The 25,007-nt window shown below is 41.8% G+C and overlaps 1 protein-coding gene across 1 annotated transcript in view; it reads left to right on the plus strand.

The window, feature by feature from the left end:
- Positions 1-25,007, plus strand: part of SPIDR (scaffold protein involved in DNA repair) — a 651,436-nt gene that overhangs the window by 533,659 nt on the left and 92,770 nt on the right. Inside the window, exons 11-12 of the mRNA XM_068237354.1 lie at positions 1,624-1,785; positions 14,570-14,657. Coding sequence (XP_068093455.1) covers positions 1,624-1,785; positions 14,570-14,657 — 250 coding nt within the window. The remainder of the gene's footprint in view (positions 1-1,623; positions 1,786-14,569; positions 14,658-25,007) is intronic.

Below are 25,007 nucleotides of genomic sequence, written 5' to 3' on the forward strand. Positions count from 1 at the left end.
AGCCATAAAACACTTTCCTGTCAGTAAATGGCTTATGAGAGCAGGAAAGAAATGCAAAAGCTGTTAACAGTTAATAGATTTAAGCTCTGGCATACTGTAATGAAAGTGTCATTGAGCAGAGACAATGAAACTGTAAAAACATAAAAACTAGATTTAAATATAAAATAAAACTGTGAGATATCTAAAAAAAAAAGTCATTTTTTAGGAGACGGATGATTGATACTATTGTTTATCCCATCACTTTATTTTCACCTTGGATGCCCTTTAAGTATTTTGTGGTATATTGTGCAGCTAAAATCTCCCATTCTGGATGATTCACACAAAAGCACAAAACATCACCAGTCATGAATTTGCCACTTCTGGTGGGTACCAATGGATTGGTTAACTTGGCAGGAACACTATTCTTCATATGCTGCAGCTTCTGTACATGAGTGTCTGAACATTCAGCTTTGCCCTTTGTGTCACACAAGCTCTAAAGCAAAATAATTTACAGCTGAAACCAAAAACGTGATTCTAAATTTTATTTACAGCTTTTTCTGGCAGTTTAAGACTGTTCTTCAGTGACCTGTTATGGTGTCCTGAAGGCTCTCAATTTTGGAACAGATGTACACAATGCATCTTCACTGGATCTTATTAAAATAATGTTATAGCCAGAGACTGGAAAAAAAAATCTGTGCTATATATACACACTATATCAGCACTAAGGAAACCATGGAATGTGGTGTCTGATTTTCTACATAAAACAGATCTGACAGCATGACATTTTCGTGTGAAGAGTGCTTCCTTCACCCTGTGGATTAAGACGGCGGGATAGAATGTACGTGTAATGCTCATGGTATTGTTTAGATCTGATCACTGGATCAAAATAAGGCGGCTATATATCACATATTATATCACAAGAAATAAAAACATTATCAATGTTATAACCGTCACTGCCCTCTCTAATATCAAAATAAAAAGTTTCGGTTGCCATTAGATATCAAGAGTTTACACTAGACAGGGACGGTTCTTCCATGAAGCAACGTGAATCATGTGCTTAGGGGTGGCAACAATAAGAGGGCAGCAAGAGGCGGCTCCCCTCCTCAAATGTCCCCCTCCTCACACTCCCCGTCTCTTCCTCCCTAGAAGCACGTCACCGCTTCACTCACCTGCTCCTTCCACTTGTCCAGCATCCTATATCCATGGCTACAGTGGTGCCTCATGTGACCTGTTATGTGCTGCCGGGTCACATGAGGCACTGCTGTAGGTAGAGAGGAAGCAGGACTTCACGTGTGGCTGGTGATCCCATTGATAATCTGCTAAGAGCGGGTAAGTGGTGCAGCGCCCGTGAAACACATATCTGGCATGCTGGGGATCAAAGCCAGGATGCTGCAGGCCAGCAGGAAGGAGATGCCTTCTTGAAGGAAGCAGAGGGAGGAAAGCATAGTGCCGGTGCCTGCAATGCACAGCCCAATGTGTCTCTCCTCTCTGGTGCAGCTTTACGCACACACACACATCGAGGGGGATGCACTGCGTCAGGTGGCAAAAAGTCTAGAACTGGCCCTGACACTAGACTCATCAACTGCATTGTTCCACTATAGTTACTAATATGCTGTTACATAGCTTATCTGTTTTGTTTTTTAGGTTATGTCTTCTTATCCAAGATTCTTACGGGATGTTTAGTGAACTTCAGTTACAGTCATCCAACTGTCCAATGGAAGTTACAGAAAAATACTGCAAGGAGTTAGAAGGCAAATGTTGTTGTTTTTCAGGTCTGAAGACTTTGCAAAGAACAACAAGAGGAAGGTCAGTTACTTTTCTGCAATCTTGAAGTATTTTTGATGTGTATTTTCAGAAAATCTAATAACATTTATCTTAGTACTCCTAATGTGGGAGTAATCAATGCAATCCAGAAACCCAGGTTGACCTGTTCTGAAAATATCTGCATCATTTGTTTCAGATAAATTCTCAGTTACTCCTTTCCACAGTGTCAAGTGAACTGCTGAAGTCAGTATTTATATAATATATCAGGGGCCATGGGTAACTTAAGAAGAGTCATTTTACCTGCAGTGGATTGTACCAGTTGCTTTAGAACATTATTTCTAATGAAATGATCTCTATAAAGTAAAAGTCTGTTTGAATTTAAAGTCCATGTATAAAACTCATCTACTGTATATAATGATAGAAATTCTGCGGACACAGGATTTTTGATCCCTCTTAACCCCTTACACACTCCTAGGAGTTCTGGTTCACCCCGAGCTTGCTGGGCAATCTGTAAATCTGATGACAGGAGATGGAAACAGGATAGATCATGCAAGCATTAAACTGTAGGGGAAAAAAGAACACACCTCCCAGGAAAGCTGCAAATACTCCATAGTGCTCTCCTTTACTTTGTAGGCCTCCTCTCACCTGGCCCGCCCATGAATTGTCCACCCTGAAACATCCATCCTTGGAGCTATGTGAAATGTCAAGAGGGAGTGACGCGCTCCTATAGTGTATTACCCTTTTATTCACAATCGGAACAAGTAAAGTATTGCACAGACAAGAAAATATTAAAATAGAGCTCATCTCAATCAGAGGCAACCATCCCACTCGACATTCACCGGGGCCAATGGGGATAAGCGATCCAAAAACTTCCCAATATGTGGAGCTCCTCTGCTAGCCGACTCCGTGTGCTGGGAATACACGGGTCCATTGTGAGCTGATAAGATGGTTAGTTTCCGACATGTCCGATCACCGTTTGATCGTTTTGCCGCTCGATTTGTCATTGAAGTGAATCGAAAAAAAAAAAGATTTTAAAAAATGAGCGGAAGATAAGAAAATCGAGCGGGCAAAATGGTCGGGCACAGAATTGAGCGCCAGAATCGACCCGTGTATTCCCAGCATAATAGAGCACTAATGAAGTAACTGGAGGGAGGGCCTTATGTAGGTGCCTCAGGTCTAGGGGCACTGGTGCAGTTACAACCTCTGCATCCCCTATTGCTTTGCTGCTGTTTGTATGTGGCCCCCAGATTTTGATGAATTCTGACTTAGTTGGCAAAATCTTAGTAGATGTGACCGAATAATCTTTACTGCTATCACAATGTCAGGGAACAAAATGATACCTGCAAAGCAAAGGAGTTCCAGAAAGACCCTAGGCTTTCTTGGGAAGCTTGTTTTCTTGTTTAGTTGGTGGGAATTGAAACTATGACCCTTAAAGGGAACCCAAGCTGGGAAGGATATGGAGGCTGCCATATTTATTTCCGTGTAAACAATGCTAGTTGCCTGGCATCCCTGTTCATTTTCTGGCATAAGTAGTGTCAGAATCAAAATCCTGGAACAACCATATGGCTAATCCAGTAAAACCTGATTCGGCTGAGTCAGAGGTACTGGTATTGTTTAAAAGGAAATAAACAGGGCAGCTTCCATATCTCTCTCACCTTGGGTTCCCTTTAAAGTATGCTTAAAGTGAGAGGAATATGGAGGCTGACATATTTAGCTCCTTTTAAACAAAAAAGATTGCCTGGCATCCTGCTAACCATGTGCCTCTAATACTTTTAGCTTTAAGCCTCATCTACACCATACAATTTTTTTTGTCTGATTCGATTCATTGATTCGGTTCAATCCTACATGTCCGATTGGTATTTGATTGTTTTTGCAATGGAAAATTGAATCAAATCCCGATCGGACATGTCGGATTGAATTCAATCGAATCATTGAATCGAGTCGAAACTGACAAAAAATTGTATGGTGTAGATGGGGCTTTAGACCCTGAACAAGCATGCCGATCTGGTGCTCTGGCTAAAGTCTGACTAGATTAGCCGCATGCTTGTTTCAGGTTTGTGATTCAGACGGTATCCAAGCCACATCAGGACTGCTAGGCACCTGATATTGCTTAAAAAGAAATAAATATGGCTGCCACCATATGCCTCTCACATCAGGTATACTTTAATGTGCAAAGTGAGAGTTCTTCCCATAGGGTCCGTTATTATTTTTCAAACCCTGCGGTGGCTTCATTGTCCCCATGTTTGTAATTCGGAGTTCTGCCACTACTTTGTGGAGGGTTTTCTGGCACAGGCATGTATTCTCTGAATAATAGACAAATGCAGACTTCTAGAGAAATTGCTTTGGCTTCTAGTCAAGATTTCCTGACAGCACAAAATTCCTTTTCGGCACAGAGAGAACCTCTAAAACGTTTCCTGGCTCTTGTCCACAGTATGGCTATCTAATTAGTGTTTGATTATCTTAATACACGCTATCCTAAGAGAATAAACATACTCATTAACACAATTGTTTTTCCAGTGAAACAGAGATCCATGCATAAGGTATTAACAGTCTCTGCAGAGATACAAGTCTGCAACTGAAACTCAACAGGCAAAAGCCAGCGATTATTTTTCTATCTGTAATGTATTAATTATTCAGATAAATCGGCCTTTCACAAGGGGTTAAAAGCTAAGGTCCCGTTCACATCTAAAAGTGCAAAATTATATCGCTTATCACTATCGTTTTGCGCAAGTGATTTTACCGCGATTACGCCTGTAAAATCACTGGACACTTCTGGGATTCAGAGCACTGTACCGCGATCGCTCCAGAATCGTGGGAAAATGCTGCAGGGAACACGGTTTGCGATTGGCGCTAATCGCAAAACGCCCGCAGTCAGTGCCAATCACAGCAATGAGAACACTGCCATAGGGTAATACAGCACTAGCGCTTTAAAAAGCTCTATCGCTCTAGCGATTAGCAGGAATCACCCACTAATCACTCAGGTGTGACTGGACCCTAATTGCTTATTGTTCATTATAGGTAAAACTGAGGGAAAAACCCTACCTTGTTGAAAATCATAACATCTATGAAATGTGAATGTACAAAGCAGAAAGACTGATCTCTATGTACAGTAGAGTCCAGGTTATCTAGAACTCAACTAACCAGTAGTCTCAGCCAACCAGCACAAATCGCCAGCAGTACTCAGTGTTGAAGGCCAACTTCTGAGGCTATTTGTGGTCTCTGCTGTGCTTAGACTGGGTTCCATGGCTCCCCCAAGGGACATGTAACACTAGAGTAATCCTGCAGTGATAAGGATATAGAGTCTGTCATATATTTAGGCATATATTTATTTACTTTTAAATAATGCTAGATACCTGCTGTTTTATCAGGCTTCAATAGTGTCCGAATTACGCATCTGTAATAAGCATATGGTTAGTGGGATCAAACTTTAGTCAGAATGTGTGATGTACATCTCTGTTCTGGTTCAGTGGCCGATGGCATTACAGGCGCAGTATCAGGGGGACAACCAGGCAGTTGGCATTATTTAAAACAAATCTTATGTGCAAAGGGGGTAAAAAGTTAGATACTTACCTCAGCTATTGGAAGCCTAGAGATTGTCAAAAGGCTTCCGTGATCCTTGTAATAATAAGAATAATTCCAGTATATGTAAAGCGCTTGAGAGGCAGCCAATACAGCGCACTCAGTAGGCAGTAACAGTGTTAGGGAGACTTACCCAAGAAACTCTTTACTAAATAGGTGCAGTTTACTAAACAGGCAGAGCAGAGATTTTAACGCTGGCCCTCCTGTGTTAAATAGTACACCATTCAGTCACTAAAGCCCATTCCAGTGTTGCAAACCGCCCGTACATTTATGGGCATTCCGTATATTTTGATACAAATTTAGCTGCCCGTGAATTCCGTAAGGAATTCAGCAGCGTCCGTAAGGGTGGCCAATCGGAGCAGTGCAGAGAAGAGCGAGAGCTGTGGGATCAGCGGTGGAGAAGGGCGGACGTCTCCCCACTCTTCCCTCACCTTAGGGCTCTCCTTCGCTCTCCCCTCCAGAACGAAGTGTTGTGCGGCGTTTGGCAGTGGGCGGAACTTACCTCCGGCTTGCTCCAAGCGCCGAAAGTTTTGGTGCCGCTGCTCTGGTCTGGGCCAGACCAGACTAGCGGCAAATCCATCCCGCGCCTGCAACGAGATGGAGGTAAGTTCCAGCCGCGGCACAAAACTTACTTCTGGAGGGGAGAGCGAGGGAGGGAGAGCCCCAAGGTGAGGGAAGGAGGGGGAAGATAGCCTCCCTTCCCCGCTGTCCCCACAGCTCTCCCTCTTCTCTGCACTGCTCCCCTCCTGCTGGGGGGACACCTGGCTACCTGTTCTGGGGACATATACCCCTGCCTACATATACTGGGGACATATACCTCTGGCTAGTGGCTACATATACTGGGCACATATACCCCTGACTACATATACTGGGCACATATAACCCTGACTACATATACTGGACACATATACCCCTGGCTACATATACTGGGGACATATACAGTGGAGGAAATAATTATTTGACCCCTCACTGATTTTGTAAGTTTGTCCAATGACAAAGAAATGAAAAGTCTCAGAACAGTATCATTTCAAAGGTAGGTTTATTTTAACAGTGACAGATAGCACATCAAAAGGAAAATCGAAAAAATAACCTTAAATAAAAGATAGCAACTGATTTGCATTTCATTGAGGGAAATAAGTTTTTGAACCCTCTAACAATAAAAGACTTAATACTTAGTGGAAAAACCCTTGTTTGCAAGCACAGAGGTCAAACGTTTCTTGTAATTGATGACCAAGTTTGCACACATTTTAGGAGGAATGTTGGTCCACTCCTCTTTGCAGATCATCTCTAAATCCCTAAGGTTTCGAGGCTGTCTCTGTGCAACTCTGAGCTTGAGCTCCCTCCATAGGTTTTCTATTGGATTAAGGTCCGGAGACTGACTAGGCCACTCCATGACCTTAATGTGCTTCTTCTTGAGCCACTCCTTTGTTGCCTTTGCTGTATGTTTTGGGTCATTGTCGTGCTGGAACACCCATCCACGACCCATTTTCAGTTTCCTGGCAGAGGGAAGGAGGTTGTTGTTCAGGATTTCACGATACATGGCTCCGTCCATTTTCCCGTTAATGCGATTAAGTTGTCCTGTGCCCTTAGCAGAAAAACACCCCCAAAGCAAAATGTTTCCACCCCCATGCTTGACGGTGGGGACAATGTTTTGGGTGGTCATAGGCAGCATTTTTCTTCCTCCAAACACAGCGAGTTGAGTTAATTCCAAAGAGCTCTATTTTGGTCTCATCGGACCACAGCACCTTCTCCCAGTCACTCACAGAATTATTCAGGTGTTCATTGGCAAACTTCAGACGGGCCTGCACATGTGCCTTCTTGAGCAGGGGGACCTTGCGAGCCCTGCAGGATTTTAATCCATTGTGGTGTAATGTGTTTCCAATGGTTTTCTTGGTGACTGTGGTCCCTGCTAATTTGAGGTCATTCACTTACTCCTCCCGTGTAGTTCTAGGATGCTTTTTCACCTTTCTCAGAACCATTGACACCCCACGAGGTGAGATCTTGCGTGGAGCCCCAGAGCGAGGTCGATTGATGGTCATTTTGTGCTCCTTCCATTTTCGAACAATCGCACCAACAGTTGTCACCTTCTCTCCCAGCTTCTTGCTAATGGTTTTGTAGCCCATTCCAGCCTTGTGCAGGTCTACAATTTTGTCTCTGACATCCTTGGACAGCTCTTTGGTCTTTTCCATGTTGGAGAGTTTGGAGTCTGCTTGATTGGTTGATTCTGTGGACAGGTGTCTTTTATACAGGTGACTAGTTAAGACAGGTGTCCTTAATGAGGGTGACTAATTGAGTACAAGTGTCTAACCACTCTGTGGGAGCCAGAACTCTTAATGGTTGGTAGGGGTTCAAAAACTTATTTCCCTCAATGAAATGCAAATCAGTTGCTATCTTTTATTTAAGGTTATTTTTTCGATTTTCCTTTTGATGTGCTTTCTGCCACTGTTAAAATAAACCTACCATTGAAATGATACTGTTCTGAGACTTTTCATTTCTTTGTCATTGGACAAACTTACAAAATCAGTGAGGGGTCAAATAATTATTTCCTCCACTGTACCTCTGGCTACATATACTGGGGACATATACCCCTGCCTACATATACTGGGCACATACACACCTGCCTACATATACTGGGGACATATACCCCTGCCTACATATACTGGGGACATATACCCCTGACTACATATAAAGGGCACATATACCCCTGACTACATATACTGGGCACATATACCCCTGACTACATATACTGGGCACATATACCCCTGGCTATATATACTGGGCAAATATATCCCTGGCTATATATACTGGGCACATATACCCCTGGCTACATATACTGGGGACATATACCCCTGCCTACATATACTGGGCACATATACTCCTGCCTACATATACTGGGCACATATACCCCTGCCTACATATACTGGGCACATATTCCCCTGCCTACATATACTGGGCACATATTCCCCTGCCTTCATATACTGGGGACATATACCCCTGACTACATATAATGGGCACATATACCCCTGACTACATATACTGGGCACATATACCCCTGGCTACATATACTGGGGACATATACCACTGCCTACATATACTGGGCATATATACCCTTGGCTACCTGTTCTGGGGACATCTCTACCCCTGGCCACCTATTCTGGGGACACCTATTTTTGGGGAACCACTGCTGTCAGATTAAGTGTATTTTGGGGAACTACTGCCAGATTATGTGTATTTTTGGGGAATCGCTGCTGCCAGATTACATCTATTTTTAGGGAACCACTGCCATATTATCTGTATTTTTACGTGGATTTTTGGTGAAATGCTGTAAGATTACATGTATTTTGGGGGAAGGGGGGAAACACTATGGCAGAGCTCAAACTTCCCCTGCAGACCTTTTACAGCACTACTAAAATCATGTATATTTGGCCCCACCCATGACCACACCCACATTCTGTTGCGTGACCACGCCCATTTTTCAACGAGGATTTTGTCAGTAAAAGCAATCGTTTGTCAGTAAATTTTTAGGTATTTGTCAGTAAAAAATAACGTGAAAGGTTGGCAACACTGGCCCATTCTTCCAGCCATGGCTGGATTTACCATAAGGCACTGTAGACACCCCCCCCCCCCACACACACACACCCATGCCTCCCTTGCTCCCTCCTTCACTTCCTTCTTTCCTATGCAGAGTCCCTATCAGAGTGTAAATGAGAAGTGTACTCGGCCAACTTACTGCACTCCATTGACTTCAGTCAGGGGCACAACTAGCTACTTAATACTGAGGTTCCTCTAGCTACCTAATACTTGGGGCACCTCTAGCTACCGGTGCTTAGTATTGAGGGTACTTCCTGCTACCGAATACTAAGGGCACCTGTAGCTACCCATGATGGGCAAGGGAAGTAGGGAAGAAGTGACAGCTGGAACATAGGCTATAGGACATGCTTGGACATGTGCCTATAGGCTCCTGTGCGGTAAATCCAGGCCTGGTTCCAGCACAGGTTTCATCAACATCTTCTATGTTCATGATGGTGGACGAGCGTATTTGTACTTTGCATCGGTGCATGCCCAGTTGAATGAAGACGCTCATGCATTGCTTTTTTCCTCCATGCAGAGCCCTTCATTCTTTTTCACATATTTTTAACTGAACTTTCATTTCAAAACATGGTACCAAAAAATGTGGAATGACAATAAGAAAGAAAATGATCACACTATCTCAGCTATAGATTAATCAGCTATTCACACAGTTAGAAGGGGAGTAAATCAGTACAGTGCTAACTTTCAAAATAAAATAAAATCACAGAGCCCTTCATTCTGCAGTGCTGGGCATGCTCGGACATTACTTGCACATGCCCAGTCCAGATGTGCTCTCAGGACCAGAAGAGACCTATCTGACACGCTTTTGTTAAATAGGTATAGAGTGGTCCCTGCGCTGGAATGGTGGGCTGTAGTAGGATCCATGAATTCCCTGGATCATCCAGAGGCTTCCCACTTCCCAATATTGGGACTAAATATCTAATTGTTCAGGTGTCCTTTAAAAAGAAATAAGATTGGCAGCCTCCATATCCCTCTCAATACAGGATACTTTAAGAAACTTTTAGGTCCATGTTTAAATGTACTACAAATACAGTAGATTAATATATTGCATCTATATTGTGATTGTGCTGCATTTGTACTCCGGTTGTAATGCATTTGCACATTTTTAAATGCAGCAGAATAAAACATGTTCTGTTTTAAACATTTAAATAAAAAATATCCTATCAAAAAAGGCTTTAAATATGAGCCCTTACTTTAACATGGTTTCTGCACTTTCGAATGGGATTTACATACAGTATTGTTACACCAGGTTTATACTTGGTTCTCATAAATACAATAATGTACTGCTGCACATTCAGATGTCCTAGTTCACACTATGTGCATTAAGCTGCTTTTATTTCACAATTTGGTTAGTTTTTATGCACATTCAACTAACAGTATTCAGAAACATGGTGTAGACATCATGAATCTATTACAAAGCAGAGAAGTTGTACTTTTCCATGGACTGGTTTGTTATGCGTAATGTGCACACTTTGAGGCCTAATGGTTGATTAGCCATGAGTAAAAGGAACACAGCAAGGCTAGCTGGCAGACTCCTGGCTATTGATGTGTAAATATTTTGGCATGTGAAATGATTACAATTATTTTGTTCAGATGTGTATTTGGGTTCGCCAAAAGCTCCACATTGTAACCATAGCCAATATCACATAATCAGTGGCATTACCAGTCATGAGGCGAAGAAAAAACAGGAGTTTACACTGATCCTGATTGGACACTTGAGTTGAACACTGGCTACTGTGAATTCAAACTCTTCAATATTTATTTTTATCATGATAAAATTGTTTGAATCTAGCTAAAGTGACTACATATATGTGTAACTCCTTTATTGTGCATGATATCAGTAACAAGTTTAAATCTTGTACAACTGACATTGTACTGTATATAATCAGCAGCTTTCATGTAATGCAGATGACAACATCTCAGTGTGGAAGAAGTAAAGTACCTCACAGAGTATGCATGGCTAATTTACATAGTGTGTCACAGAGCATGAGGAAACCACTTCACAGAATGTCAGTAGCCCAGCTATGGCAGCACCTCATTCTGACATCACATGATAACCTGCGTGCAGCTCAGTAATTTCCCTCCTGCCTGCCTGGAAAGCTCCAGACCTCTCCTGTGTGGAGATGCTGTTTAGCCATTATAACACTGTGAAAGTTTCTCAACCAAAACAGTAATTCAAAGATAGCAGAACAAAATGTATCTGACCTTCTGCTGTGACACAAGCGCTACTCAAATGTCATTCCTTTCCAAAAAGTATTTAATATTTTGTACTGTAGGCCTGAGCGGCTGAATGTATTGATTATGGACATTTCAATATTGTTATAAATACAAATGGCACTATGAATTTCTGAAAATGATTGAAGGAGTGTGCTGAGGTGCCTAATCCCTCTATCATTAGACAGCAGGAAACTAAGTGCACGAAAATGGCATGTACTTGGCTTCTAATCACAACACAGCATTCTGGTACTAACAAGTAAAAATAATGTGTGCTACTGTTTCCAGATGTTTTTTAATGAATTAGTTACTAGTAAGTTTGGAAATATGTTTCAAAGTTTTCTGTACAATAATACATTATATAATACATATTGTTATATTTTTATGTATGGAAAGTTATCTGAAATGTATCCACTTATCAGGCTTAGAACATGTCAGTGTATTACATGGTTAATTGCCTTACCCTTTATGTACCTACTACCATATCCTGTACTGTACACTGGAAATGTTGCTTCCTGAAATATGCTGACTTCTAGGTCAATGCTGAATGTTCTGAGAAGTCCTGAGTAAGAATCTGTTTTTTCTATGGTTTCTGCACAATATTAGATTGCATTTTTAACCTGTAGTGGACATTTATTGCTGCTGCAAACTGAAATTACAATGTAACTTTAGTTTCAAAATGAAGTACTTTTATCAATGACCCACCTGTACTCATACATTGTAAATGACACTCCCTACCTGGGATGTGCCATTATATAAGTGGAAAGGAGGCCTTACATTATGTATGTGCCTACTGACAGCTTTAGTGGTATAAAAAGCAATGATATATTTGGACTGACAGAACAGATAATCTTGGAATAACACACAAAGAACTGGAAGAAAGGAAAAATTATAAAAATGTGCATTGTCAAACTGCCTTGATCCACCTGACAAATCTAAGTGCAAAATTCTTTAACTTTCTGGCTGTTACTTCTGTAATTCTTCTTCTCTCGCTGATAAATTCAATCCCTGATATTCCTGAAGTACAGAAAAACATAAGAACCCTGAAGCCAACTTTAGATCTGCAGAGCGGTTGGAGACTAAATAAAATCCCTGTTCATCCGTTAGTCTTCAACTAGTGTTCAACAAGGTTAACCCTATCCCTAACTGTAGTTTCAAAATTAAGTACTTTTATCCACGACCCACCTGTACCGATATATTGTAAATGACACTCCCTACCTGGGATGTGCCATTATATAGTTCTCATCACTGCTGCTCCCAGGTCCCACATAACAGGAGTGGGGATTGTAAACAGAATTAGCCAAAGGCTTTTTTATTTTAGACCTGGCTTCTGTTATGGTTTATGGGATCCAGGTCTACATTGCCGTTGGTGTATGTGCCATATTCGTGCTGTCACATGGGACCCGGGGGCCACAGTAGTTAGAAGTAGAGAACAGTAGTTAACACCTATGTGGGTGTGCCAGTGCCATTTACAATAGGTGGAAAGCCATAGATAAATATACTGTAGTTTGAAAGTACAGTTAGGCTGGTTTCACACTGCCAAAAAATCAGTTCCAGTTATCGTAGTGGAAATGCGTAAATCAGCAGACATACAAATCGACCCTATTCTAGGCAATAGGATCCATTCACAAAGGTCTTTACAGAACAGATATGTTTGCTCGGTTCCGATAAGGTTGGGAGGTTTAGTCACCTGTCCTCTATCACCTTCTGCCTTTAGGTCCACTGCAGGGGACAAGCTGCTATACAGGTCAGAACACCAGCAGAAGCATTATGGGATTCCCCATTGGATTGCAACAGACCAATGAGAATCCCTCCTCCCCAGGGAGGCTTCTCATTGGTCCACCACTCGGTGAACCAGCTTGTCCCCTGCAGTGCACCCGACCAGCAGTGGCGGACTCAAATGGCGGTGGCAGCAGCGTGTTGACCGGACGAGTGGTGGCAGCAGCAGATAGGATGTGTATGTAAACAATTGATGGAGACTGTGACAGACCACACCAGTGTATCCTGAGCGAATACGCTGTGATTGCAACGTTGTGCATCTGGTGCAATGTGCATTCAGCCTTACTGTAAAATGAAGAAGTAATTTATAATCTTATTAAATTAGAAAATGATCTGTGTTGCAATGATATATGCATTACCTATTCGATATTTTAATTAATGAAGAGTAGCCTTTAGACAACTGCTCATTCACTGAAATATATAGCCACATGCAGCCCATTCACTGAGTGTTGTTAGACTATATGCAGTGTGTCGATTAGTACTGTGAAGAGAGTCACATTGCCAGTGACTGTTGAGCAACATGAAGTGCCAAATGTTCCCATGGAAGGAAGCGGTGTATTTATGAACCAGGTGGTTTCAGTGCCCAGCCAAAACCAGGAGCCCCATAGCAACAATGTTATGCTGTGGAGGGCACCTAAGAGTAATTTGGGGCTCCAGCATTCGCTGGACCCCAAATTATACCTCCCTCTGAGTTGTGACAACTCTGAGAGGGAATAGTATTTAACTCTGCCGGGGAGTTTAGCGGCAGCAGGGAGAGCCGCCATTTTGGCTCTCCTGGTGCCCATCTCGCCCACGGTGTTCTAATACATGCGCTGTATTTGGTAGGTTTCAACTAGAGACATGTATATATTATGTCTATGCATAGAAATAAAAAAGTAATACCGTATATTCTGGCGTTTAAGACAACCCCCAACTTTTCCAGTTAAAATATACATCTTGGGATATACTCACCCTATAAGACTACCCCTCTTGACTCTTGAACATTTGTATACTGTACTGTGTGTGCTGATGCTAAACTGTATAAACAGGTACAGATACTGGTGCTGTACTCTATGTGGTACCCAGTATACAACAACCAGCCAATCACGGCAAGCGATGTAACTTCCTTCTCTGCCTTTTAGATCTCGCACATGCGTGCCTTCAACGCTTCACTGCAGTCCTCAGGAGCGAGATCTGAGAGGCAGAGAAGTAGGTACGGTAATAGGATACAAGGGCAGGCCATATGGGTGAAAGAGGTGTGTTTTTCTGGGCACAGCACTGCTCTCTTTTTTTTTTTCCATACCCCGGGTGTCCTGGACTCCTGCAGCTTGCTCTGACTTCACTTACACCTTCCCAGTGAGGTGCCCCCTCACCTTGTCATCGTGACCGCATTAAGTCACTTCTTTCCAGGAATCCTGGTGAGTGGATTTTCTTCTACCATAGTTGTACAGCACCGCTCCTTGCTGCTTTCAACCGCAGATTGTCCAGTCCGGCTCTGAAGTTTCAGCACCCGCCCTATAAAACGACACCCGGTGTATAAGACGACCCCCGACTTTTGAGGAGATTTTCCTCAGTTAAAAAGTAGTCTTATACACCAGAATATACAGTACTTATCTAATACATGTGAGAAACCTATTTAAATATGTCTTACAATGTAATAAAATATGTTTAAATATATTTGCAGGGCACCAGGACTTTTCAGCCTGATAGACAGTCTGTGGCCTCCGATAGCTCCTATTAAAATTCATGGCCAAAGTCAAGAACAAGGACAGGTGAGAAAGTTGAAAGTATTTGCCTATAAAATAACTAGAACATACCTCCTACCAGACTTCTGTTAATGTTTTACCTCTTGAAATGTTTAGCATATCTTTACTTGCAGATGTTTATTCTTCTTTTAGTAGTAAGGTGAATCATCTCAGTATGATGATATTTCAGATATGCAGCTCACAGGAAATGCCTTTTCCTCCACATTCTCATCTTGTCTTTTGTAAATTGCTGTTATTTTCTTAAAAGTAAGTTTATTTGATTGAACATTTCCTGGTCTTTCATGGCTTTCAAATTTTTCATATTCATGCATTCTCATTGAATCACCTGTTACATTTTAATATTCTGTCTAGTGTGAGCTGTGTTGTAGTTTTTATAAATTTCTAGTTTATTTTACAAAACTTGCAACCACCGTTTGAGCCTGCAGGAGTATAACTGTCCCCACTCGGTGTCCCAGATCTGACAGATGCTGGTCGTTGCTCTCCTGGATTAGTTGTGAGGACTATAGGTCCTCGTGACTAAAAAAACCCCTATGGGGTATGGACTAAAAACCACTGGTGGAGACGCCATTGATGATATGTTACTACTAGATGTGGTATATATTAGACGCGTAATTTCTTACCTTCTCAGAAGGACAAACCATTATTTATGGAAAAAGTTTATTCATGCACGGTAGACAATGCATTTCATGAGTCTTGGCCCGCTTCATCAGGTCAATACAAGTGCCTGTAGAACTTTTGGCTACGAATGTGAGCGCCTGAAAAGTATGGTGTACCAGGAAGCATCTACACAGACAAAATACACATGAAAGTTGCTGAAAAAAGGCATCGTTTTACTTCAGCAGTGCTCACTGCAAGCACATCCTTGCGAGCCGTCTAAAAATAAAAAAATAAAAAATTAATGTAACAAAAAAGATATTTGTGATACCTGGTCTGGCACAAACCTCTGATCCCAACCTCAGATGAATAACTTGACCACTTCCAGAGTCCAACCTTTGGAGCCAGAGCCTTCTGTGATGCTGCCTATACTCTTTGAAACACCTTGCCACACCCAATAAAGACAGCTCCAACCCTGAAGGCATTTAAATCAGAATTGAAAAGCCACCTGTTTAGTCTGGCATTTCTGATCACATAACCTTTTCCCCTGTAAGACTTAACTATGTACTGATCTGAGACAAGTTTATGCACTTTGGATCCCACAGGAGAGAAGCGCTTTACAAATGTTTTGTTGTTTTGTTTCCACTGATGTGTTTTCATAAACGCCAACGCAATGTGATCTGCACGGACAAAAGAAGAGCCATTGGTTTCAGCAGTAATGTTCCCATGTTTGCGTTGCATTCTACACCTTTAGCGCAATGCAAGAATGCATGCATTTTTGAGTGTTGCATGTTTAATGGAAGTCATTGAGTGCGCTGAATGTAGCGCACAGAAACGTATAGCGATACATTTATAGGCGTTTTTCCCACATGCAATCTCCCTGTTCTGATCAACACACATAGAAATACACTATATGACATGCATGATAATACTGACGCGGTTTTGAATGTGTTTTGCAACGCGTAAGTGGAATGAGGCCTTACATTCTGTATGTGCCTACAGACAGCTTTAGTGGTATAAAAAGCAATAATGTATTTGGACTGACAGAACAGATAATCTTGGAATAACACTCAAAGAACTGGAAAGGAGGAAAAATTATAAAAATGTGTATTGTCAAACTGGCTTGATCTGCCTGACTATAATAACAAATCTAAGTGCAAAATTCTTTAACTTTCTGGCTGTTGCTTCTGTAATTCTTCTTCTCTCGCTGATAAGTTCAATCACTGATATTCCTGAAGTACAGAAAAACCTATTAACTATGAAGCCAACTTTATATCTGCAGAACGGTTGGAGACTAAATAAAATCCCTGCTCAGCCATCAAAGTCTTCAACTAGTGATGGAGTCTTAAGGTTGCTTGTATTCTACACATGGCTGCTGTATAGCACCACAATGCACTGATAATGTATGGCTAATGTACGGTAACTAAGTTTGCATATGTGTATATGTAATGTACGGTAACTACTTCTTCTGAGATGTCAAATGCTCTAGGTACGCCACTGGGTATTAGATTATCACTTCTGAGGGAACAACAATATGACCGTTTAATCTTGAGGGTGCTGTCGAAGACATCAGTACCATGGATAAATATGAACATAATATGAATAAATATAGGTTAATACCTGGAGGGAGGAGGCAACCCAAAAATGAAAACAATTGGCATGTGAAAGAGATGTAAAAAAAACAAAAAACCTCTATAGGAGGATTAGCAGAGCGTCGAACGGCACCAACCTCTTTACTTTCTCTATTGCCTCTGTCTTTCCCTCTTCTTCTCTCCCTTCTCTTCTCCTAGATGGTTCTGTCCCATCTATCTAACAATTCTTATAGCCCCCTAGCTATGGGACCAATTGAGTCTGGAGATATTCTCCTTCCTGCTAGTTAACCAACTTATTAATTCCCAGGCTATCCATTCAAATATAAGGTACTTTCAGTCAAGAGCATCTGGGTCACCGATTCTGCGCGGTGGCCTTCTCATTGATATACTAATTCAGCTATTTGTTGACTTTTGGTGGTGTCTGTAAATGATGCCTTGTGCTGCCGACACCTACGTTAATTTTTTGTGTAATTCCTTCTGCTGTTGCAGACTTTGTTGTACCTTATGCAATGCACATGTTATTACTGTTTATATTTTTTATACATGTTTCTATGGATATGTTTACCTTTATATTGAAAACAATAAACACGTCCGTGATAAAAAAAAAACCTCTATGAAGAAGGAAATGGCAGTAAATGGTAACACATTTATTAAATAGAAAATCAGAAACTCAGTTGACAACGCGTTTCGTGGATCACAGTCCGCTTCATCAGATCAGTAAGAATGTCTTAATAGAAGCATTTTTTTCCTGCTAGGAGTGCCTCAATGAGAGGTGAATGAGTGGTGAATGCTTGTGTTTATGGAGACAGGTGGTGAATAAACATCAGGTACTGCTTCCCCTAGACTGGCTGTTAAGCAGATGTCTGGTGGTCTTAGTGCTTGTTGTCTGAAAATGCCCAGATCAGGTGACTTCCATATGCTACCTGAGGAAAACCTATAGCTTTGTTATAAGATGAGCAGATATCTCCAAGAGAACATCACAAGGTGAAATACTTGGCTCTCATTAAATCTAGTGGAATCTATCTGCATTGATCTGTGCAACTTGCTTGATATTCTTAAACAGTGCAGTCCCCTCATCAAACTACATTCATCCCACCACACCACTTTCTTTGGACTTCACTGCTTAATTTTAATACTAGTGCCCTTTTAATCCTTCTGACTGAGGAAGACACATGGGTCTGGAGCACATAGCTGGTGTGGCCGTCTCTATGCCTCTGTATATTTACTATCATGCAGCAGACATAGCTGACAGAGATGAGAGGGTAGCCTTGAACATGTTACAGTTGTTGACACTAATCTAGAGTCAAGGATTCAGTCTGTGGGATATTTTTATTTTCATCACTAAAAGTGTATTTAAGATTAGGGTTCCAAGGACTGGAACATGAGATGAACGGCTGTGTAATTGGCACATAAACACCAGGAATAGTATGCAGAATGCTCTCTCTTCAGTGTACAGAAAGTGTGAACAAATTTGCCTTGCAGTCATCATTTCTATACAATAACTACCAGCAGCACTTGTAGCAGATTCTGGAGAACTGTGTGAAAAATGAATGCCAGGTTTGTAAAGTTTAGGGCGATTCTTCATTCGTTTCCATGGTGCAAGGAATCTGATGATTGAGGAAAGTCTGTCAGCTTAATCACAACCTATCAGCTGCCCTTAGGCACTGGGCCATGATGATGAATAATATTAAACTAGGTCTTGCGTATGAACTTTCTGTTCTTGTTTTTGGGCTGTTTTTGTTTTGCTGTCAGTAATTTTCCATTTTAAACGCAGAGTGCCTTCCAGCTGTGTCCTGCAGACAGAAGGATGTCTGCAGAAAACTATTCTTCTGCTATCTAACTAATGTCTCAGTGTCACATGCCAAATGCTATCGCGTGTGTCGTATTTTGTAACCTCTACAGTGACTTGAAGAGATTGGTTCATGGCTGGTACTGCTGTGTGTGTGTTTAGCCTTAAGTGCACTCCACGCCCTGAACCATTTTTTGTAGATTAACAAACTAAATTGCTCGCAATGAGGTTGATTTAAATACCACAGCAAAGAAAAACAGAGCAGCTGTCTCTTGCAATTTATTTGAGGCTTCACCTCACATTTTCTATAGGCTTCTATGTCTGTGGAATAAAATATTCCACTACGTTTTGCTCTGTCTCCGATACTTCGAGCCCAGCCTCTGTCTCTCAAGCTATAGATGAATGTGCGTCTACAGTACAGTCTGCTTACATTTCATATGCCTCTAACATTCCTGAAGCAGAAATGGGTACATTTTAATTTGCATACTGTAGGTCATGCCCTAAGAAATGTCCAATCTTCATCCATAAAACCATTCTAAATACCAAACAAAATGCACTTTTACAGGTGGCTGAGTGACCAGTGCCATCTTGCACACACTATAACTACCACTGTTTACTGAACATACTGTATTTCTTCTTTAGAGAGTAGTGTGCCTTGTATAGTGCCATCCTGCAGGAAATATTGCCTCCAATAGAGAATATTGTCCCCTGTAAACAAGTGGCTCCTGTTTCTTTCTCCCTATAGATGATAATGCCCACTGTTTATTGCCCTCTGAATAATATTGCCACCTGTATAATATACCATGAACATAACCATGATGCCCTTTAGTGTCCTCTTTGTAGTGATTGTCCTCTGCAGCAAATAGTGCCCCATACAGTGGGTTGCAAAAGTATTCGCCCCCTTGAAGTTTTCCACATTTTGTCCTATTACTGCCACAAACCTGAATCAATTGTATTGGAATTTCACATGGAAGACCAATACAAAGTGGTGTACACATGAGAAGTGGAACGAAAATCATACATGATTCCAAACATTTTTTTACAAATAAATAACTGCAAAGTGGTGTGTGCATAATTATTTGGCCCCCTTTGATCTGAGTGCAGTCAGTTGCCTATAGACATTGCCTGATAAGTGCTAATGACTAAATAGAGTGCACCTGTGTGTAATCTAATGTCAGTACAAATACAGCTGCTCTGTGAGGGCCTCAGAGGTTGTCTAAGAGAATATTGAGAGCAACAACACCGTGAAGTCCAAAGAACACACAAGACAGGTCAGGGATCAAGTTATTGAGAAATTTAAAGCAGGCTTAGGCTACAAAAAGATTTCCAAAGCCTTGAACATCCCACGGAGCACTGTTCAAGCGACCATTCAGAAATGGAAGGAGTATGGCACAACTGTAAACCTACCAAGACAAGGCCATCCACCTAAACTCACAGGCCGAACAAGGAGAGCGCTGATCAGAAATGCAGTCAAGAGGCCCATGGTGACTCTGGACGAGCTGCAGAGATCTACAGCTCAGGTGGGAGACTCTGTCCATAGAACAACTATTAGTCATGCACTGTGCAAAGCTGGCCTTTATGGAAGAGTGGCAAGAAGAAAGGCATTGTTAACAGAAAGCATAAGAAGTCCCGTTTGCAGTTTGCCACAAGCCATGTGGGGGACGCAGCAACCATGTGGAAGAAGGTGCTCTAGTCAGATGAGACCAAAATGGAACTTTTTGGCCAAAATGCAAAACGCTATGTGGAAAACTAACACTGCACATCACTCTGAACACACCATCCCCACTGTCAAATATGGTGGTGGCAGCATCATGCTCGGGGGGTGCTTCTCTTCAACAGGGATAGGGAAGCTGGTCAGAGTTGATGGGAAGATGGATGGAGCCAAATACAGGGCAAACTTGGAAGAAAACCTCTTGGAGACTGCAAAAGACCTGAGACTGGGGCAGAGGTTCACCTTCCAGCAGGAAAATGACCTTAAACATAAAGCCAGGGCAACAATGGAATGGTTTAAAACAAAACATATCTATGTGTTAGAATGGCCCAGTCAAAGTCCAGATCTAAATCCAATCGAGAATCTGTGGCAAAATCTGAAAACTGCTGTTCACAAACGCTGGTCATCTAATCTGACTGAGCTGGAGCTGTTTTGCAAAGAAGAATGGGCAAGGATTTCAGTCTCTAGATGTGCCAAGCTGGTAGAGACATACCCTAAAAGACTGGCAGCTGTAATTGCAGCAAAAGGTGGTTCTACAAAGTATTGACTCAGGGGGCCGAATATTAACCCCACTTTGCAGTTATTTATTTGTAAAAAATGTTTGGAATGATGTATGATTTTCGATCCACTTCTCACATGTACACCACTTTGTATTGGTCTTTCACGTGGAATTCCAATAAAATTGATGCATGTTTGTGGCAGTAGTGTGACAAAATGTGGAAAACTTCAAGGGGGCCGAATACTTTTGCAACCCACTGTATATATAGTGCCCTTGTACTGTGGCTACTGCAATGGGCCATCTGCATATCTAGTCATCCGTGTCTATGCTTTTCATTTTGCATTGCAGTGCATGCTGTACAGGAAGTTAGTTGCCCAGCAAACTCCAAAAGCAAATGTTTCACATGCAAGGGATAAATCTCAAACAGTGCACTGGGTGGACGAGGGAGTCTGCACATATAGGTTTATGACTCCATAGGTGGCTCACTGACTTTTAAGAACATTGTTAGAATTCTCAAGGACCATGGTACTCTTGGACACACTTAGAAAGTTGTTATGACACCTATAGTGGACTATAGTCGGTGGTGGGTGGGCTGCTGTTTAAGAGTATTTGATAAACCGTATTTGAGCAAAGCTGATATGCTATAGTCACTGTCATCATGTGCCACAGTGGCACACATACAATTGGCCTTATATATCACAAGCAAGTAATACAGTTTACTGTTGAAAATTAAACTGCTAAATTACCAGTACATGTTTTTTTTAATGCAGGTAAAACTGGACACAGACAAGTAATGTTACACATTTCTGCTTGAAATGAACACCGTATGCTGTAAAACATTACAAGAATGAGAGTTTAACCAAAACACTATTAGATTAAAATTTAAGACACTAAAACATCTAATTTTCCACTTATGTTTTTCACCGATGGGAACATACAGTACATTTAACATCTAAAAGTGATTTCTGCACTGGATAAATCTGCTATAGAGCACTGCTCTATTTTTCCCTCCAAATTGTTACTCCAATCAAAGCAGGAAGTTAAAGGGAAACTCCACTTTTGTTTAGATAAAAACAGCTGTGTACACTGCAAAGATTAAAGTACCCCTAAACTGGGTGCTGCTGAATATACTCTGAACTGGGTGCTGCTGAACATACACCCTCATTCCGAGCTCAATCTCCACAAGGCTGCACACGCGCTGTGTGCACTACAGCATATTGGATCCATAAGCGGTGAGTTCCCAAGGATGAGCAGTGAGGAGGAAGAGCTGCCACTTCCTTCCCACCCATAATCGACGTTCTGCTCAGTTGAATATTACGGCTGAGCAGAGCAGGGGGCACTGGAATGTGAGGATGGTGATGTGACATCACAGCACCACAGATAAAAAAGAGTTAAAAGTATGTTGGGAAAAACCCAGTTCAGGGGTACTTTAACCACTTCCCAACTGAGGGGTTTTACCCCCTGACCACCAGAGCAATTTTCACCTTTCAGCGCTCCTTCCATTCATTCGTCTATAATTTTATCATTACTTATCGCAATGAAATGAACTATATCTTGTTTTTTTCGCCACCAATTAGGCTTTCTTTAGGTGGGACATTATGCCAAGAATAATTTTATTCTAAATGTGTTTTAATGGGAAAATAGGAAAAAATGTGGAAAAAAATTATTATTTTTCCGTTTTCGGCCTTTATAGTTTTTAAATAATGCATGCTACTGTAATTAAAACCCATTAAATGTATATGCCTATTTATCCCGGTTATAAAACCGTTTAAATTATGTCCCTATCACAATGTTTGCCGCCAATATTTTAATTGGAAATAAAGGTGCATTTTTTTCAGTTTTGCGTCCATCCCTAATTACAAGCCCATAGTTTATAAAGTTTATAAAGTAACAGTGTTATACCCTCTTGACATAAATATTTAAAAAGTTCAGTCCCTAACTATTTATGTATTTTTTTTAAATTGTAATTTATTTATTTTTTTAATTACAAAAAAAAAAATTGGGGAGTGTGGGAGGTAAGGAGTTAATTTTTTGTGTAAAACTAGTTTCTTTGTGTGTGAAAAATGCTTAGGGTGTAGTCTTACTATTTGGCCACAAGATGGCAACAGTAACTTTTTGTTTCATGCGACCTGCAAGCGTCCTTCCGGACACTTGCAGGAAGTAGAAAGAGGCTGGGAGTGTTATTGCTCACAATGATCGCGCTGCTCAGCCGAGCGGCAGCGGATCATTGCGGGGCTTAGATCAACGAACGGGAATGGATTTTCCCATTCGTTGATCTCTGGGCGAGCGAGCGGCGGCGTGTTTACTAGCGGCGGGCGGCGTGTTTACGAGCGGGAGCGCGGGCAGCGGCGGGAGTGCGCAAAGTACGGATTTCTCCGTCCCTGGGGGTTAAAGGATGGAAAAAGGGACGGAGAAATCCGTACGGGTGGGGGTAAAGTGGTTAAAGATGAACTGTAGTTAAAATATCGTAAATAAAATTGCTGATTGTTTACAATATTCATTTATAGATTATTTAGTCAGTGTTTGTCCATTGTAAAATCTTTCCTCTCTCTGATTTACATTTTGAAATTTATCACCGGTAATGTGTACAGAATGTTCGTTACTGAGAGATCTAAGCACAGAGGGAGATATTGCTTGCTTGGCAGTTGGAAATAGCCATTATTTGCCACAATGCAACCAGGTTCAAAGACAGAAAACTGTCAGGACCTTGGTCATGACATCACACTGTGGGAGGGGTTTCACCATAATATCAGCCATACAGACCTCCTGATGATTTATTTGAGAAAAGGTAAATATTTCTTGTGGGAAGGAAGGTATCAGCTACTGATTGGAATGAGGTTAAATCCCTTTTTAAAGGTACTCTTTACGGCACAGCTGGCATAATCAGAAATACATTTTCTTAGCATACATGAGTTCATAAAGTACTATTAATTCCCGTGCTATTAGTTCCCTGTGTTCAGCCAGGTGATGGGGCACAGGGATGAGGCAAAGAACAGGAGTTAGGATAACATTACATCATAGAGGGAATAGGAAAGCAGTCATGTACTCTCTACTATGGGAAAAGGTGCTGGGAAGGGAGATGAGTGAACTATGGGGGAATAGGAAGGGGGTCTCTGCGCCCAAAGGGTGGCGCTTGTTGTGCATTTCATAGCTACAGCAAGTACTGACAGCGCAGGTAGTGAGCCTCATCCTCCAGGGCCCCCTTGTCACACTGCCTGCACAGTCTCTCCTCTCTGGGATTCTACATTTGTCTGTACTGCCCTGTTTCTATCTCCAGACTGTGGGCACTCAGACGGTACAGGCTCAGGGTCTGTCTGTCTTTGTGGTGTTGTAGCCTCTCCAGATACGGGGCCATTGTGTACTCCCTCTGCAGTGATTGGTAGACAGTGAGTTTCTTGGAGTTCTGGGACCCTACCTCTTACATTTAAAATACTACTGCACAGGCAAGACAGAGGTGGCAAGCAGGACTTGAATATGTAATGAATTTTAATGAATACATTTCTGTGTTAAATAGTACTCTTTTTAAAGAGAACCCCTAAGATCCCCCTGCACTCTGCAATCCCTCATAAATCACAGCCACGCTGCTGACAAACAGCTTGTCAGAGCTGGCTGTGTTTATCTCTATAGTGTCAGCCTGCTGCTCTCCCCGCCTCCTGCAGAACTCCAGTCCCCGCCTGCATCCCTTCCCTCCCTGCTGATTGGAGGGAAGGGATGGGGGCAGGGACCGGAGCTATGCAGGAGGCGGGGAAGCAGCTGAGACTGATACTACAGATGTAAACACAGCCTCACAGCACGGCTGTGATTTATGAGGGATTGCAGAGTGCAGGGGGACCTTAGTGGGGTTTGGGATAGCAACAGAGGCTGGGCTGTATAGGCAGATCCAGCCTCTGTATGCAGATAACATTCTGTAAACACACCTCGGGTTCTCTTTAAGTGCATGGAGTCCAGATTTAAAGTTATACAGTAGTAAGAGAAGGTAATTTTAACTGTTTTTGTTGAAATCTAAAGTTTATTTTTAAAGTGGAACTTGAGGAAAAATATAAATTAATACATTGCAAAGTGGGAAGTTAAATAATACTGTAGAAGAGAGATCAAAAAATGATTGATATGCGCCGTGTAATTTTTTCATATTGTTTGATCCACAATGAGCCTGCACGTCATCATCTTTACT

Source organism: Hyperolius riggenbachi, chromosome 5 (assembly GCF_040937935.1).
Source record: "Hyperolius riggenbachi isolate aHypRig1 chromosome 5, aHypRig1.pri, whole genome shotgun sequence".
Lineage (NCBI taxonomy): Eukaryota > Metazoa > Chordata > Amphibia > Anura > Hyperoliidae > Hyperolius > Hyperolius riggenbachi.